General features: G+C 57.5%; 1 protein-coding gene across 2 annotated transcripts in view; it reads left to right on the top strand.

Annotated features, from left to right (window-relative positions):
• The first annotated feature begins 146 nt into the window (after positions 1–146).
• Positions 147–15559, top strand: part of MFSD4 (major facilitator superfamily domain containing 4) — a 28296-nt gene continuing 12883 nt past the window's right edge. Inside the window, exons 1-5 of one of the 2 annotated variants that reach the window (XM_012657837.1) lie at positions 152–381; positions 10195–10393; positions 11074–11334; positions 14421–14589; positions 15027–15142. In XM_012657837.1, coding sequence (XP_012513291.1) covers positions 152–381; positions 10195–10393; positions 11074–11334; positions 14421–14589; positions 15027–15142 — 975 coding nt within the window. Of the gene's footprint in view, positions 382–10194; positions 10394–11073; positions 11335–14420; positions 14590–15026; positions 15143–15559 lie in introns of both variants that reach the window. The other variant, XM_012657838.1, reaches the window with a different exon arrangement.

Raw genomic sequence — 15559 nt, 5'->3', positions numbered from 1 at the left:
CGAGGGCGGGGCCCCTCGCCGGGGCGGCCCCTCCCCGCCCCTCCCTCCCGGCCGCCGGCCTCCCCAGCCCGGCCGGCCCTCCCGCGGGCGGCGCGGCACTCGGGCACCGGGCTCGCTCGGAGCCAGAGCCGCGAGCCCGCCAGCCGGGGCCATGGGCTGCGACGGCCGCGTGTCGGGGCTGCTCCGCCGCAACCTGCAGCCCACGCTCACCTACTGGAGCGTCTTCTTCAGCTTCGGCCTGTGCATCGCCTTCCTGGGGCCCACGCTGCTGGACCTGCGCTGCCAGACGCACAGCTCGCTGCCCCAGATCTCCTGGGTCTTCTTCTCGCAGCAGCTCTGCCTCCTGCTGGGCAGCGCCCTCGGGGGCGTCTTCAAGAGGACGTGAGTGCCGCGCCCGCGCGCCCCCGCCGCAGCCCCCGGCGCCCACCCGCGCCGTGCCGACCCTTCCCTCCCGCCCCTGCCCAGTCCTGCCCCAGCCGCGCCGGGCCGCTCCTGGGCGGCCGCGACCACCCTCGCCAGCTCCGCCAGCTGCACCCCGCCTCGGCGGAAGGGTTGCCTCCCCCTCACCTCTCCCCGGAAAACTCTCCCCAGAGACTGAAGGTGACTTCTGGACTATTTATTTGTCTTCACTCACCCGCGTGAGAGGGTAAAACCAGTTCCCACCCCTTCCCCCACCTGCTACCCCACTGGGGGGGGCAGGAAGGAGTGATGGAGTTTGCAGAGGTGGGGGGGGTCCCTCTCTTGCACAGCTCTCTGAGGTTTGTCAGTAGCCCGCTGCCTGCCGATGCCGGGGGCGGAATTGGAAGTGAGGTGGCAGGGCAGTGGGAGGGCCAGCTCGGTGGCAGCGCTGGGTGTCAGAGCTAGCCTGCGGCTTGACTGAGCACCAGGGCCGGGCTCCACTCATAATCAGCTCCACGTCAGCTGACACAGGCTGTCCCTTCCCCACCTCCAGCGACGGGGCTAGTAGGTCCTGTGTGGTCCTGCTCCTGGGGGAGCCAGGACACAGTTCCTGCATTCGCCCCTAGAGGTGGAGCCCTGCTGCCCCTGAGACACCGCACCTCACTGCGAGGGCTAGGTAGAAGGCCCAGGGCATCTCACCCGTAGCTTGGTAGGGTGACATTCCATCCCTGGTGCCAGGAGTCCCCTCTGCTCCCCGCCTCCTCCCCATGCCACCACTCCCTGGCCTCTGCCCCAGGACAGGGCTCTGCTCTCTCCCTGGCATGTCCCCTTTGGATACCCTTGCAGAGCCTCATTCTCCTGGCTCAAATTGGACAGGGCCACCTCCGCAGGGCCCTTATGGAAAGGCAGCAGGATTCACTCCCTTGGTGCAGCTGGGAAAACAGAGACCCAGAATAGAATAGGGAACTGAGGACTTGCAAGCCGGAGGCTGCTGCATGATTTCCCTGGTCCCAGCTCCTGGCTGAGTGGTCTTCTGAATTGCACCCACTCAAGCAAGCAGCTAGCCTGGGGACAAAATCACAGTTGGACTATCCCAGAGAGACCTCTGGAGGGACCATTCTGGACCAAGGGCTCTTGCCCTTTGCTCACTCCTCGAAGTATCCGTGATGGGGGGTGTTGCTGTCCACCTCACTAACAGCCAATGGAGAGAAGCACAGGTGTCAATACAGATGGAACTGAGTTCAAAACATTAGCAATTTGGGTGTGATTGTCCCCATTTCCCTCAAATCCTCTTGTAAACTGAAGAATTCTCTCCTTCCAAAGCAAGTGTCCTTGTGTGTGCCAGTGTTCCTGTGGGTTTGGTACGGGATTGGATGTACAGGAGATTCAGAAATCGTAAGGAAGAGCTCAAGATCCATTCTGCCTAGAGGCTTAATTAGAAATGAAGATAAAGCATCTTCAAATATCAGAGGTTTCTTCTTAAGTATTTTAACTGACGAAAGCTCCCTTACCTGGAACTGTTAAGAACAAGTGTACTGCAAAGAACAGGAAAGGGAGTGAGGATAATTCTAAATGACAGGTTGGCTGGCCAGGTTTTGTCAAGCTGGCAGAGGTACACACCCAACTGGGCCACCTCTTCCTGGACAGCTTTGTGCCTCCTTCAGGGATCCTTAATCAACAGGCAGCTCTGACTGGTGGAGACAGTCCTACAGCAGGACACTGGCTCACAGAAAAGAAAAATGATAATGGCAACAATTGTAACTGACTTTATTTTGTACTTACTTTGTGCCAGGCACTGTTCGTAGCACTTTACGTATATCAACCCATTCGATCTCCGCAGCACCCGTGGGAAGTAGTACTATTATCTCTATTTTGTGCAGCTGAGGCACAGAAAGATTAAGAAACTTGGCCCATATCATGCAGTTGTTAAGAAGAGACCTAGCCAGGATTTGAACCCAGACATTTGTCTCTAGAACCAGATACTTTGGCAGTGCCTCTTGCTTTGTGAGTAGTCAGCTTCAGCTCTGCAGACCAGGGGCATGGGATGTGTATCCCTGTGGATACTCATGGGCCGAGTGTTCCTGCGCTCTCACAAGTCCTGGGAAGGCAATGGTGGGCCTCTGGGGCTTCCTGCTCAGATCTTTGAGGGGGGTAGGTCCTATCAGTGGTTCAGCTTTAAATTCTGAACCTCAGTCCTCCCACTTCCAAGACAAAATGTCAGAAAGGACCCTTTCCTTTGATTAAGAGCAAAGCAGACTTCCGGTGGAAATGGAGGGATGTCTCAGGTGTGACCTTGAGCATAGGTGATAGTCTCCCGCCACCTGGCTAACTCTGGGCAGCTCTCGTCACAGTTCCCCATCCCCCCAAACAAACAGAACTTCCACCAGCCTCTAAAGCTTGATTCCACGGGGCCTTGCCATGTCTCAGTTAAAATGCTAATACCCTTGCAAGTAAGTGCTTTTCAGCTTAAGTGATTACCAGCTAGTGCAACTCTAGTACTTGTGAGTGGGGGATTGGTTTAACAAATCTGTTAAAGCCAGCTGTTGCGGGGGTTGGGGGGAGAGTGACGGATGACACGTGGGAGAGGAGAGTCCAGGCCGCGCCTTTCTCTAGGGCTCCTACTCAGGTCCTGCCTAGACTGGGGGCCCGGGCTGAACAGGGCTTCTGGACGCCTCCACAGGGACATGCGTTGGAAGGACCGTACGTGGAGGGCCTCGAATGTTGGGGTGGGTGCAGGGGAGGACTCGAGCCTCTGCTCTGGGCAGCCCCAGCCTCTGTGCACACTCCTGCTCTCCCTCTCTCTGCCTGTGAGGCTTCTAGCATAGACAGAGATCTTGAAGGAGGCCAACACATGCAGGCAAGAGGGAGGTAGAATCTAGACTACACCTTCCTTAGGAAGATCTTGCTTACCACAAGGAGGAAATCTTTCAGAGAAGAGAACAACAAAAGGCTGCGTGATTGGCAGGGTGTATAGGTATGAACTTTGTCAGATAGGAAAGGCGTATTTAGATGAAAGATTGGGTTTTCTTCCTGGTTTCTCGGGGACCTGTCTAACCAGCCCAGGGAGACCCCTTTATCTCAGAGGCATCGGGGTAATTAAATGACTTTCAGAGCCTCCTCAGCCTTTTCCCAGCCTCACCTTGGCCTCTCCCCTGCCTGCACCCTCTTAACCGAAGGCTTGTTGAGTTCTTCCTCTGTGCCCTATTCACTCTCTCCTTTTCTACCTTTTTCCCCCTCAGATTTCTTCTAGTCTGCAAGTCTTGCCCTGCCCAAGACCCAGCTATGACACCGTCCTGCCCGTTGCATGAAACCCTGTCTTCCATGCACCGGTTACCCAGGCCACGCTCAGACCCGCTGGCCCTCTGAAGTCCCGGGAACACAACACGAGCCAGATGCTCCCTCTGAGCTCGGCTCTGGTTGGTCTCCCGTCCAGAAAGCCTCTGCCTCTCTCTCCGCACCTTGTCCACTTCTCAGCACAAAACAAACCTGTTCCAAAAGCCTACGGGGAGTCCAGCATCAGACATGGTTCTTGTTTTAAAAACCCCTCTCAACATTGGGCTATCATATGACCCCAACTCCTAGGTGTATGCCCCAAAGAACTGAAAACATATGTCCACGCTAAAATTTGTACACAGATGTTTATAGTAGCGTTATTCATAATAGTCAAAAAGTGGAAACAAATCAAATGCCCATCAACAGATGGATGGATAAACAAAATATGGTATATTTAGCTGGGTGCAGTGGTACATGCCTGTAGTCGCAGCAACCAGGGAGGCTGAGGAGGGAGGATCACTTGAGCCCAGGAGTTTGAGACCAGCCTGGGCAACATAGCAAGACCCCTGTAGTAAACAAAACAGAAATGTAGTACATCCATACAATGGAATATCACTCAGCCATAAAAAGGAATGAGATATTGACACATGGTATTAATACCAACATGGATGAACCTTGGAAACATCATGGTAAGTGAAAGGAGCCAGACCCAAAAGACCATATCTTGTGTGATCCTATTTATATAAAAGTCCAGGATAGGGAAATCTGCAGATACAGAAAGTAGGTTAGTAATTGCCTAGGGCTGAGGGTGGGGTGTAGAGAGGAATAGGGAATCGCTGACTACTGAGGGATATGGGATTGCTTTTTGGGGTGACAGAAATGTTCCAAACATAGATTGCGGTGGTAGTTTCACAACTCCAGTATGCTAAAAACCGTTGAATTGTAGAATTGTACACTAAAGTATGTGAATTTTATGGTATTTAAATTATATGTCAATTTTTTAAGTTAAAAAAAATTCTCAAAACTCATCCCACCCGTTAATTCGCACAACAGTTATCTCTCAAGTCAGGCCCTGTTTTAGGGAGGAACGTGACAGACGAGGTATGGGCCCTGCTGTCACGGAGCCTGCATCCGAAAGAGAATTTTAGATGGTGACATGAAGGACATAAAGCAGGGTAGGGTGGAGAGTGGCAGAGTTGGGGGGCTCCTTTAGCTCGTGCTCAGGGGAGGCCTCTCTGGGAAGGTGACATTAGAGCTGAAGCTTGAACGGCAGGAGAGAGCCAGGCGTGCGCCGCGGGGAAGAGGTATTCCAGGAGACAGACTGCAAGTCCCAGTTCAGCCGACACCTAAGGAGCACTGCCTGCATCGCCAGCGCCCCAGTGGGCCCCGGGGGATGCTGTCATGCACAGGGTGTGGCTCCCAACCTCGGGGTCTGACAGCGCAGTCCTGCCTTAGGTTGGGATCTCCCGGAAGACAGATCCATGTGCCCCTCCCGCTGGGTCTCCCCAGCTTCAACACAGGACCCTGAACAAGTGGGGTGCGAGTGTGGAGGCCGGGGTGACTCAGTTAGAGGGGTGCTCCCCGGGGGAGCCTCATCTCCTGGTTTCCTGTCCTGGGTTCCCACACCATCTCCTTCTGGCCTGCCTGCCTGCTTTGGGGTGGGCAGGGCTGGGACGCCTCTGTCTGTGGTTCTTCGCGGTTCTGCTCTCTGCCTCTCCACCCCAGTGCTTCGGGGAAGGAGATCATGGAGGCTGGGCAGGGGAGGAGGGAAGGAAGATGCCCTGAGCAAAAACGTAAGCTGTTGACAGACCCTGGGGTCACTCCGGGTTGGCATGGCGCCGGGCCTTGGCAGCATTCTTCCCCGCCTCCGGGGGTGGAGGGCAGGCACAGGCTGACTGGCACCTTACCACCCAGGCCTTGCCCCTGTTTTGGAGCCAAGCAGTCCCTGCTCTGTTCACAGAACCGGGAGGGCAAGAGCAGGTGCCCAGGGCAGGGCCAGGTCAAGGTGGTCACGTGCTCCCTCGGGGTAAGGCACGGCACCGGGGCTGAGAGGGTTCAGCAGCATGTTCAAGGTCACCCAGCGGACTCGGCTGGGGAGAGGGGACCCTGGCTCCCTCCTTTTCCTTCCCACTTTGCACCTTCTGTGTGGAGCCATTAATAAGTAACTTGGTCGTTTCTCAGCTTCCTGAAGTAGGTTTCCTGCACTGTCTAGGCTGTTTCCTGGGTCTCCCTAGGCCTTGAGGGAGTGAGGTTCTTCCGCTCATTGGCCTGAATTAACCTGTGACCGAGGACAAGAGGAGGGAAGATCGGCGACACGCTGCCGGCCTTTGCCTGGATTGGGAGTGGAGACACTGGACCCTGGCTCGGGTCTGCTCCTCTCTCTTCCCCTGTCTGGGCCTTAGTTTCCTGATTTGTAAAATGAAGGGCGGGACTCACGTCCTCGCTGCCATTCTAGCTGGGGTGCTGCGGTGGGAGGAGGGCGGTCTGGGAACGACGGCCAGTGACGCCTCCCTTTGACAGCTCCTGGGCCAGCCAGGGTCCCCCAAAGGGTCACAGCAGGAGTAGAAGCAGGCGTGGGGAAGTTCAGGAGCTGGCACTGATCTCTGCACTCTTTCTGCTGAGCACGGTTCTCTGGGTCCAGTAATGGTCTTTGGGGGAGCCAGGGCCACAGGGTAAGCACCTGGGAAGGGATGCAGGGGCCATGGGGAAAGCCCGGCGAGTGAGCAAAGGAGGATCAAATGTCACATCACGCCGTCTCCCGGCAGCCTCAGCCTCACGCAGAGCTTGCTGTCCCCATTTTATAGCAGGGGAAACTGAGGCTCAGAGGGGCTAAGTGTAAGTGGCTTGCCCCAAGCCACACTGCTGGGAAATGGCCAAGGCGGGTCTGGAACCCAGTCTTCTGATTACAAACCACACTGCATCCTCGACGCCAAAACTATTTTGACATCATTATTCCATAATTTTCAATTACCCACCTTCCGGAAGGGCCCATTGACCAAGCCATTTAAAATAGGCAATAAATGTATTTCAGTCTGGCTTGGGGATATAGCTGGGACTTTTTTTTTTTTTTCTTGGCAACGATGTACCATTCTAAAGACATTTGTTCGGGCTGCTGTTCGGAGTGTCCAGGCACAGCCCTGCTGAAGCACTTGGGAAGGGTGGGCAGCCTGGGATCCAAAACCAAGATTCCCTGTGGCACAGATGTCCCCATTTACGGGGAACAGGTCTTCTCCATTCCCCTGGCCCGATGTGGCCTCAGCCCTCCTGCCCCAGCTGCTGCGAGGTGTCAAGCTCGAGTCACAGAATTCGCAGCCCGGGGTCTGGTAGGAGATGTCGGGGGAGGGGATTTCCCAGGCCTGGTTCCCTCTGGCCTCCCTTTTCTGTTTGTTCTCTCTTTACTGCTCCCTCCTGCCTGTCACTGGGCCTGGGACAAAAAATGCCTCTGTGGGCATCTAGTGTCCTTCTCAACAATGACAAGGTGAGAGGAGACCAAGGGCAACCCATGGGATCGAGGGACAGGGTACCCCTGTGCTGCCAGCCCTTCCCCTTCTCCTGCGTCCCCTGCCGTCCACTCGGTATCTTCCTGGCAGCCCGTCCCTCCATTATCCTTTATCTCTCTGCCTCTGCCACCCCCATCAGATGATCTAGCAAAACTCCCACCTCAGCTTCCCAGCAATCCCTTCCCCCAGGCTCGTGCGGGGGGGCCAGACAGGCCTTGCTCAAGCATTGCACGCTGGCACTGGCAGCATGCAGGGTCGAGCACCTTCTTAGGGCCTAGCATGGGGCTGGGCACGGGTTCCGCATGGAACAGGCTGCAGCACATGCCTTGGGAGGCTGGTGACGAAGCCAGCAGTTAGGAGAGCAAGCATTTGGATCCCTGGTAACAGCCGCAGAGGGACCGTCGGAGGCGCGTGTTCTAGAGACTAAGCTGCTCTTCACCGTTTCCCGTCCCTGCAGCTCAGGCTCTGCGGAATCTGGCCCGCGTTCCCGCTGGCATTCCCCTCTCCAGCCTGGCCGGGTCTGTGCCCGGCGCCAGCCACGCGTGTGCGCACGCTCCTCCGTGGAAAAGCGTGGCGTAGGGACGGAACAGCGGGAGAGCCGGGTCGCGGTGCAGGCTCTGTCCGCTGCCATCTTAGCCTTTCTCAGTCTGAGTTTACTCCCGGGGCAGACGGGCACGATGACAAAGCCCACATCACAGCCTTGTCACGTGCACCTGGTGTCCGGGCACTGCAAACAGATGTTAGTGGCTACCGTGTAAACGGCAGCGCCAGTGATTAGCATCATTTCCTTTCCCACAGCTCCTTCCTAGCTCAGCTGCTGGTGCCAGGTCCCTTTCCCTCAGGACTTTGCCTCGGGACTGATTACTGAGCCACTTTCATCCAGGTTTTCAAAGGCAATAATGATAACGAGTTAATTCTTCAAGAGAGTATTTGCCTTTGTTTTTCCGGGGTGTCCCTGCTTTACTGCAGAGTGGTGAGTGGGGTAGTGGAAATGTCGGTCCTGGTCCCCAGGTCGATAGGGGGTATTTGCAATGTGCAGACAGGGGCCCTCTTGCTGTCCCTGAAGTCAGCCACCCAGGAGACGGCCTGGTCTGTCTTGTCCAGGGAAAGGAAGGGAAAAAGGGAACTGTAATGAGAGGTCTGCCGTTTTTATCAACCTGCAGTGTGTGTCGGGGTCACCTCTGTGCTGGGCACCAGGCAGGAGGCGGCTGTGCTGCAGGACACAGAAACACGGGGGAGCACAGTGAGCCGCACAGGGCAGGGTGCTGGGGACTGTCAGAGCAGGACCCCCGGAGAGCCGCAGGAGTTGGGAGGGACCTGAGTGGGCCTCCCCACAGCACTGCCCTTCCCGGGTTTCCTCCTAACAGCTGGTCTTGAAGCGGGTGTACCCTCCCCTCTCACACACTGAGTTCTGAGCTGGGAACAGACAGGCCCTTGATCAGTAATGTCCCTGACAGATCAGCCTGGAAACAAGAAAAGGGAAAATAACGAACTGCTGCTATCAGCAGAGCCGTTTTGATAAAGGATTTAATCAAAGACGGAGCAAGATACGATGGCTGAAGGCCAACGCTGAGGGCCAAGGGGGTCAGAGGCAAAGAGCCCTGGGAGAAGACACAGCCTGGGGGCCACTGGGGACTTCCCTCTTCTCTTCCATGTGCCTAAAACTCAGGTCTTTTTGCCCCCACCCCCCAACCTCTCCAGGTCCAGCAGCCCAACTAGAGGCAGACTGGGGGCTCTCCAGCTTTTCATAATCTGAGAAAGTTCCTCCAGAACCTTCCAGAACCTTCTTGCTGCCCAGTCTCCTCTCCCTCACATTAGCCTTTCAGACTGGCACCAGAAAAAAAAAAAAAGGCTTTAATCTTTTCTCCGAGAGTCTGGTTATTGGGCAGAATGTCCCAGAATGTCTGGCAATGACCTTGCCAGAGCCTTAGACATGCCATTCACTCATTCATTCATTCACTCACGGGGGAACAGGCCCTCAGCCTGCCTTCTGTGGGCTTTTTTTTTCAAGATAAGATCTTACTCTGTCACCAAGGCTGGAGTGCAGTGGCGTGATCACAGCTCACTGCAGCCTTGAATTCCTGGGCTCAAGGGAGCCTCCTTCCTCAGCCTCCCGAGTAGCTGGGACTACAGGCATGTGCCACCACACCAGCTAATTTTTTTTATTTTTTGCAGAGACAGGGTCTTGTTATGTTGCCCGGGTTGGTCTCGAACTCCTGGCCTCAAGTGATCCTCTTGCCTCGGCCTCCCAAAGAGCTGGGATTACAGGCATGAGCCACCGTGCCCGGCCTCTGTGGGCTTTTCTACTATCTGAAGAAGGGGACAGGGTCACCACTCAAACACCTCTCAGTGGGGATGGCCTCAGGGCCTCTCTTCCGGACATTTGCCAGGCACAAAGCCTGCAACCTCCGCCTGCTAGAAGGGTTGCCAATTTACCCAAATACCCGGGCTGTGGGCCCGGTGCCTGTGAGGCAGTGGCTGCCTCACCACTCCTGGGTGGGGAGGGCACAGCGCGGCCAGCGCCTCTCCCTGGGTGAGGGGAGGTGCCCAGCTCAGGGGCTTCTGTCTGGACTCAGGTTCCATCTTGGGTCCCACCTGCCTATGGCGCAAGTTCTCTCGACAGGCTCAAAGCAGCTTCCTTGGGAGGGATAGGAGATATTTTTGCATTTAATCGTTTATAAGTAAACAATTTAAGGTTTAAGTAAACAACATAAAATTATTTATAAGTACAATAATAAAAAGTAGCCAGGCTTTATGAAGTGCCAATCATGGGCCACAGTACTTGGAGTTCTCGTAGCAACCCAGGACATAGAGATTGTTATCGGAGGAGACAGACGCTTTCGACAGCTTGCCCACTGTGGCTGACAAGTGACCAAGCTTCGTCCTCAGCTCCCTTCCCTTCCCACCAGGGGGTGGGAAATGTCTTGTCTTCCGGAGGCCACAGGCACATGGAGGACAGGGAGGGGGTGCTTCATTTGAAGGGCTCCAGCCCCGTCCCCTGACGCCACCCTCCCTGCTCCAGCCTGGCCCAGTCGCTGTGGGCCCTCTTCACCTCTTCTCTGGCCATCTCCCTGGTGTTCGCCGTCATCCCCTTCTGCCGCGATGTGAAGGTGCTGGCCTTGGTCATGGCGCTGGCGGGCCTGGCCATGGGCTGCATCGACACCGTGGCCAACATGCAGCTGGTGAGAATGTACCAGAAGGACTCGGCCGTCTTCCTGCAGGTGAGCCAGGCAGCAGGCGTGGGGAGCTCCTTGGGCCCATCCATCTCTCCCAGCCCCTTCCCCAGGCATTTTCCCCCCCGGGCCTGGGTGGTGACTCACAAAGAGGACCAGCATGTCTGCCCAGCATGACCACGTACCAGCCGGGCCACGCTGGGCGGTCACTCAGTGTCTGTGGGCTTGTGGTTCCTCACCTCTAAGCACCTCTATTGCAGGGCATCCCAGGAGCCTAAGTGCCATGAGAGGAAGTTCTTTGTGAACTGGAAGCGTGATGGGGGTGGGGTGGCTGTTCCCCCCCTTCCTTCCCCTCCTCCGCTCTCTCCTTATCTCTTTTCTTCCTTCTCCCCAGTCACCCAGGAGCCGGGATTCCCATCCAGACCTTCCCTTTGGGGAGCTAGCTGGCAGCTGCTAACATGGGGAACAGCCCTAGTTGGGGGTGAAGATTGGGAAAGAAGAGAGACAGGGAGGGAGGGAACTGGTCACTGTCACCCAAGTCATCCCAGGCCATGAGGGTGGTTGACTTAGGTGACAGTCACCTTTCCCCACCTCTCCAGCTTCCTGTCCCCTTTGCTCCCCACTCTGGGGCCAGGCAGGGTCAGGGGAGCTGGCCCGCTGTGGGCAGAAGGCCAGGCCACGGCTTCCTTGGACTGAAGACTGAGCTGCATGCCCCCCTCCTCCTCCAGGTGCTGCATTTCTTCGTGGGCTTTGGTGCTCTGCTGAGCCCCCTTATCGCCGACCCCTTCCTGTCTGAGGCCAGCTGCTTGCCTGCCAACAGCACAGCCAACGCCACCTCCAGAAGCCACCTGTTCCACGCCTCCAGGGTGCTGGGCCAGCACCACGCTGAGGCCAAGCCTTGGTCCAACCAGACACTCCCTGGGCTGTCCCCGAAGGACGGGGTGGGGACCCGAGTGTCCTATGCCTTCTGGATCATGGCCCTCATCAATGTGAGTGTCACGGGGCAGGCCGGGTGGGGAGGCAGTGGACAGTCCACACATCCCAGTCCACCCGGCGCCCAGTGCAGTGCTGAGGTGTGCCATCCCGGAGGCAAAAGGATGGGCGAACTGACCCTCCCAGGGGTCACCTCTGAGACCCTTCAGTGACCTCTGTGCTTGCAGTTCTCAAGGACGGGAAAGCGAAGAGCAGGCTGAGCGCAGTGGAAATCAGGGCCAACTTTCAAGTCATCTGAGGCCCGGTGGGAAACCAGCTCTTTCCCTCCAAGGCCGGATGCAGTAGACTCTGGCCCAGGCCGTGGTAGGAAATGTCAGGCTCTTCTCCGGGGTCCTTCTTGCTGGTGGGATTCTGCTGTGCTCTGCTGCCGGGGGCTCCTGTGGAGGATGGGGAGATGGCTGGGGTGACCTCCGAGGGGCCCTGCCTGCCAAGGCAGCCTGCGGTGGGAGCAGCGGAGAGACCACCTCACTCTGTGACGGGGTCCGATTCTGAGGCCCCTTCGTTTGCCCTGGTGCCAAGTCAGCACCGGCTCTGGTCTGTGGCTGGAAACCTCCTCTGGTGCTCTGCAACCCACGATGGGCTCCCCCACGGTAGCCCAGGCTGGGGCCAGAGGGCCAGGTGGGGGGACCCCCTTTCCCTACCCAGCCTGGCTTGGGAAGGACTGTTGGCAACACCAGAGCATCCCTGGCCTCCTGGCTTGGGCACAGCGTGGAGCTGGGGACGGAGAGTGTTCCAGGTGGCCGCTGGCCTGTCTGGGATGGAGGCACCGTGCTGCTTGCGGCGGTGGCGTGGAGCCTCTGTTTGCACCAGGTGGGCTTGTCAGCCCTGCAGGGGAGGCAGGCTGGACTCAGCTGCCCACCTGTTGCTGGGCCTGAGCGATGCCACACACGGCACTGAAAGGCGCCTCTGAGACCACCGGTTCCACGAGCAGCACAGCAGCAGTGGCGGGTGGGTGTCGCACCGCTGCTGGCTCAAGGCCCTGATGAGGGGCTGGTAGGAGGCAGAGCCAGGCTGGAAGCCCCGACTCCCAGCAAGACCAGCCACCTCCTACCCCAGCATCGCTGCTCGTTTTTCCTTTGTAAGTTTCCTCTTCCTGTTCTGGGGTCTTCACTGGGGGCTCTCAGAATGCACCTCTCCCTCTGCTCCCTCCCTTTTCTGCCTGAGCCTATCCATGGTTTTGGGAACAGGGCAGCCTTGGGTCCCGCCCTCCCAGGGCGACCCTCCCCCTAAGGGAAGGGGCACCATCAGTACAACGGCAAGGCTGGGACTCCGGCCCAGGAAGCCAGAAGGTCCAGCTTAAGCCCGAGGCTCGTTCTCTCTCGCCCCACGAGGTGCAGACTGGAGGGACTTTGTTTGCTACAGGATTTCCGGACTTTTTCTATTGGTTTGTGTCTGAAAATAAACAGTCCACCACAGAAGCAAATGCCCACACACGCACGCACACACATGCACGCCCCACCTGGCCTTTTCTGACTTTGAAGGTGGGGCTGCCTTCCCTGAATGGGATTTTTATAAAAATCGGGTGTGTTCCTGCGGCAATGCCAGCCAATCCTCTATGGAGGCCTTCCCACGCCCGCCTCCCTGGAAAGCCCCACCTGGGTGATCACACCTCTTTTACAGCTGTTTCCCTTGGCCTTTACCCAGGCTTCTGCCACTGCGGGCCTCTGTGTGCGGGTTTCCTGTTTGCCCAGCAGACTGGAGGGAGGGCTGTGTCTCCCCGGGGCCAGGACCCCCTTGGGGCAGGGCCTGTGTCTCTCCATTCAGGCCCGACTGGTGGGCTCACTGCTGGCAGGAGCCATGTCTGACCCTGACTTATTTTTCAAGTGTGCAGAAAGGCTCCCAAGGTCACCACAGGGAGGTGTCAAGACGGGGGTGATTTTTTGTCTTTCACTCTGTCTCGTGACTGGGGAAAATGCTGGTAAGAGCCAGGCTGCCTCCAGGAGGGGAGGAAGGGGCTCCCCCAGGGCAGTACCAGACCGGTGCTGGCAGTCTCCTCGGCTGGCACCCTACGCTCCTGGCACCCTGCGCTCCTGGCACCCTACCCTCCTGGCTTCTCCTGCCAGCCCGAAGGGGCCCATTATCTGGGCCCTCTCACCAGCCTCCAGGAGACTTCCGCAGCTCCCTGGGCTTCCCCTCCTTCCCCAGCAAAGGGAACTGGGCTGAAGTCGCAGCAAGAAGAGCAGCAGTCAGACTTGCTGAAGCGCTCGCCGGCCGCGAGGTGGTGAGACACAGGCAGCCGCACCTTCGGGAGCTGGTGGCGGCTTCTCCAGGCAACGTCAGGAGCAGGAGACATTTCCCGTTGCTCTGGGGAGTTCAGGTGAAACCCAGGTGGCTTCACGTAAATAGCAGCAAACTGAACGTTGGGCTTGTCTGTGAGCGGTGCTTGTAAACCTGCGTTTCTCAGTTGAAAGGAGTCCACGTCTGTGTCCTCAAGCTTAGACATCAAGGCCCTGAGGGGGCCTCTGTCCCCTGCCAGGATAGAACATCACCCAGGCAGGCCTGAGGGAGGGGCTGGGAGAACCGGGACGCTGGGTTCCAGGCTAGTTCTGCCCCAAGTCCGCCGTGTGACCAGGCACTTCCACTCCCTGGGTCCCTAGTGTACCTCTCAGGTCTCTTCCAGTTCTACCAGGTTACGACTAAGTGATAACACTGAACCTCGATTGTCCCATCTGGAAAATGGGGATAATAATCCCCCCAGCACATTTTATAGGGCTGTGATGGACAAAACCAAAACTGACCTTCCAGCACGCAGGAGCGCGAGGTGCCGAGCTCCAGCACTGCTCAGGATAAGGATGTTAGAAGCGGGTTTACCCCTGCGCCTCTCCTGGGCCGGCAGAGGCCTGGTGTGACAAATTTCTGTCTTTTGGGGGGAAACAGGTGTGGTTAAGGTTGGGCAGCAATTATACCAACACCCCTCACCTCCAGTCAAGGCACCCGGCTTATTAGGTGGGAATGGGACGGCTCTTAGCTGCGCACCCTTGGAAGAGACCAGTCTTCTCCCAGGACCGTGCGGATGCCGTGTGCACCGCACCGCCACGGGGAGGGTGCGCAGTGGGCCTGACCCCCTCTGCCTGCTCCCCAGCTTCCAGTGCCCCTGGCTGTGCTGTTTCTGCTGTCCAAGGAGCGGCTGCTGACCTGCTGCCCCCAGAGGACGCCCCTGCTCCTGTCCGCAGATGAGCTGGCCCTGGAGACACAGCCTCCCGAGAAGGAAGATGCCTCCTCGCTGCCCTCAAAGTTGCAGCAACACCCAGGTAGGGGCTCTGATGAACTCTCATGCTCACAGCCTCGTGTCGAGGCTTCCCTGGTGACCCCTCCCCCAGAAAGGGTGCACCCAGACCACAGGTGATAACGGTTAGGAAAAAACCTTGGCCCTGATGGTCTCATGAGGCAGGAGATGGAGCGACCAGCCTGGCTAGGCGAGGGAGGAAGGCAGACTTCAGGCTCCAGCCTCCTTCCTGCCCGGCCCTGCCTGTGCTACCTGGGGCGGGTTACTTGACCTCTGAGCCTTGCTTCCACCAGGACTGGGCGAGGGACAGGGCTGTTCCCAACAGAGAGCTAGAGAAGGTGGAGGCAGGAAGGGAACCCCTCCTGCCAGGGCTCCTCTGGCTGCCAGCTGTCCCTGGGGCATGCAGCGGGGCAGCAGGAGCAGAAGCCGAGACTCACCCCTGCTCTTCTGTGCCGCCCCCAGGGCACGAGGACCTATTCAGCTGCTGCCAGAGGAAGAACTTCAGAGGAGCCCCGTACTCCTTCTTCGCCATCCACGTCACCGCCGCCCTGGTCCTGTTCATGACAGACGGGTTGACGGTGAGCCTGCCTCGGTGCATGCCCCTTGCTGGGGCACCCTCCACCCCGAGACTGCAGTCTGGGGCCGGCAAGAGAAAGAGGGGTGCATCAGGGTTTCCTAGAGACCTCACCGGAGTACAGCTGATTGAAAAATTTAATCTAAAGTCCTAGGGTAGACTGTCTCCAGGACCGCTCACCGCCCATTGCTGCTGTGAGCTTCTGTCCCAGCCCAGTGTTTTGATTCTTGTTTTATTTTTGTTAACACCGTAGACAGGGGCCACTTTGGTTTGTTACCGAGTGCAGGCTACTCACATTTTTTTAAAGGGGTGGTGCCCTATTCCCCTAGTTAGAGGTCACACCGTGCAGACTCGAGGGCATCTTGCTTCCTGGAATACATTATAAACCTGGGCTTCGCAAGCCCGTGGCGAAAACAAGCTA

The sequence above is a fragment of the Propithecus coquereli genome, unplaced genomic scaffold (assembly GCF_000956105.1).
Source record: "Propithecus coquereli isolate 6110/MARCELLA unplaced genomic scaffold, Pcoq_1.0 Scaffold563, whole genome shotgun sequence".
NCBI classification, from domain to species: Eukaryota; Metazoa; Chordata; class Mammalia; order Primates; family Indriidae; genus Propithecus; species Propithecus coquereli.
Note: the sequence above shows the minus strand (reverse complement) of the source record. Positions and strands in the feature narration are given on the sequence as shown.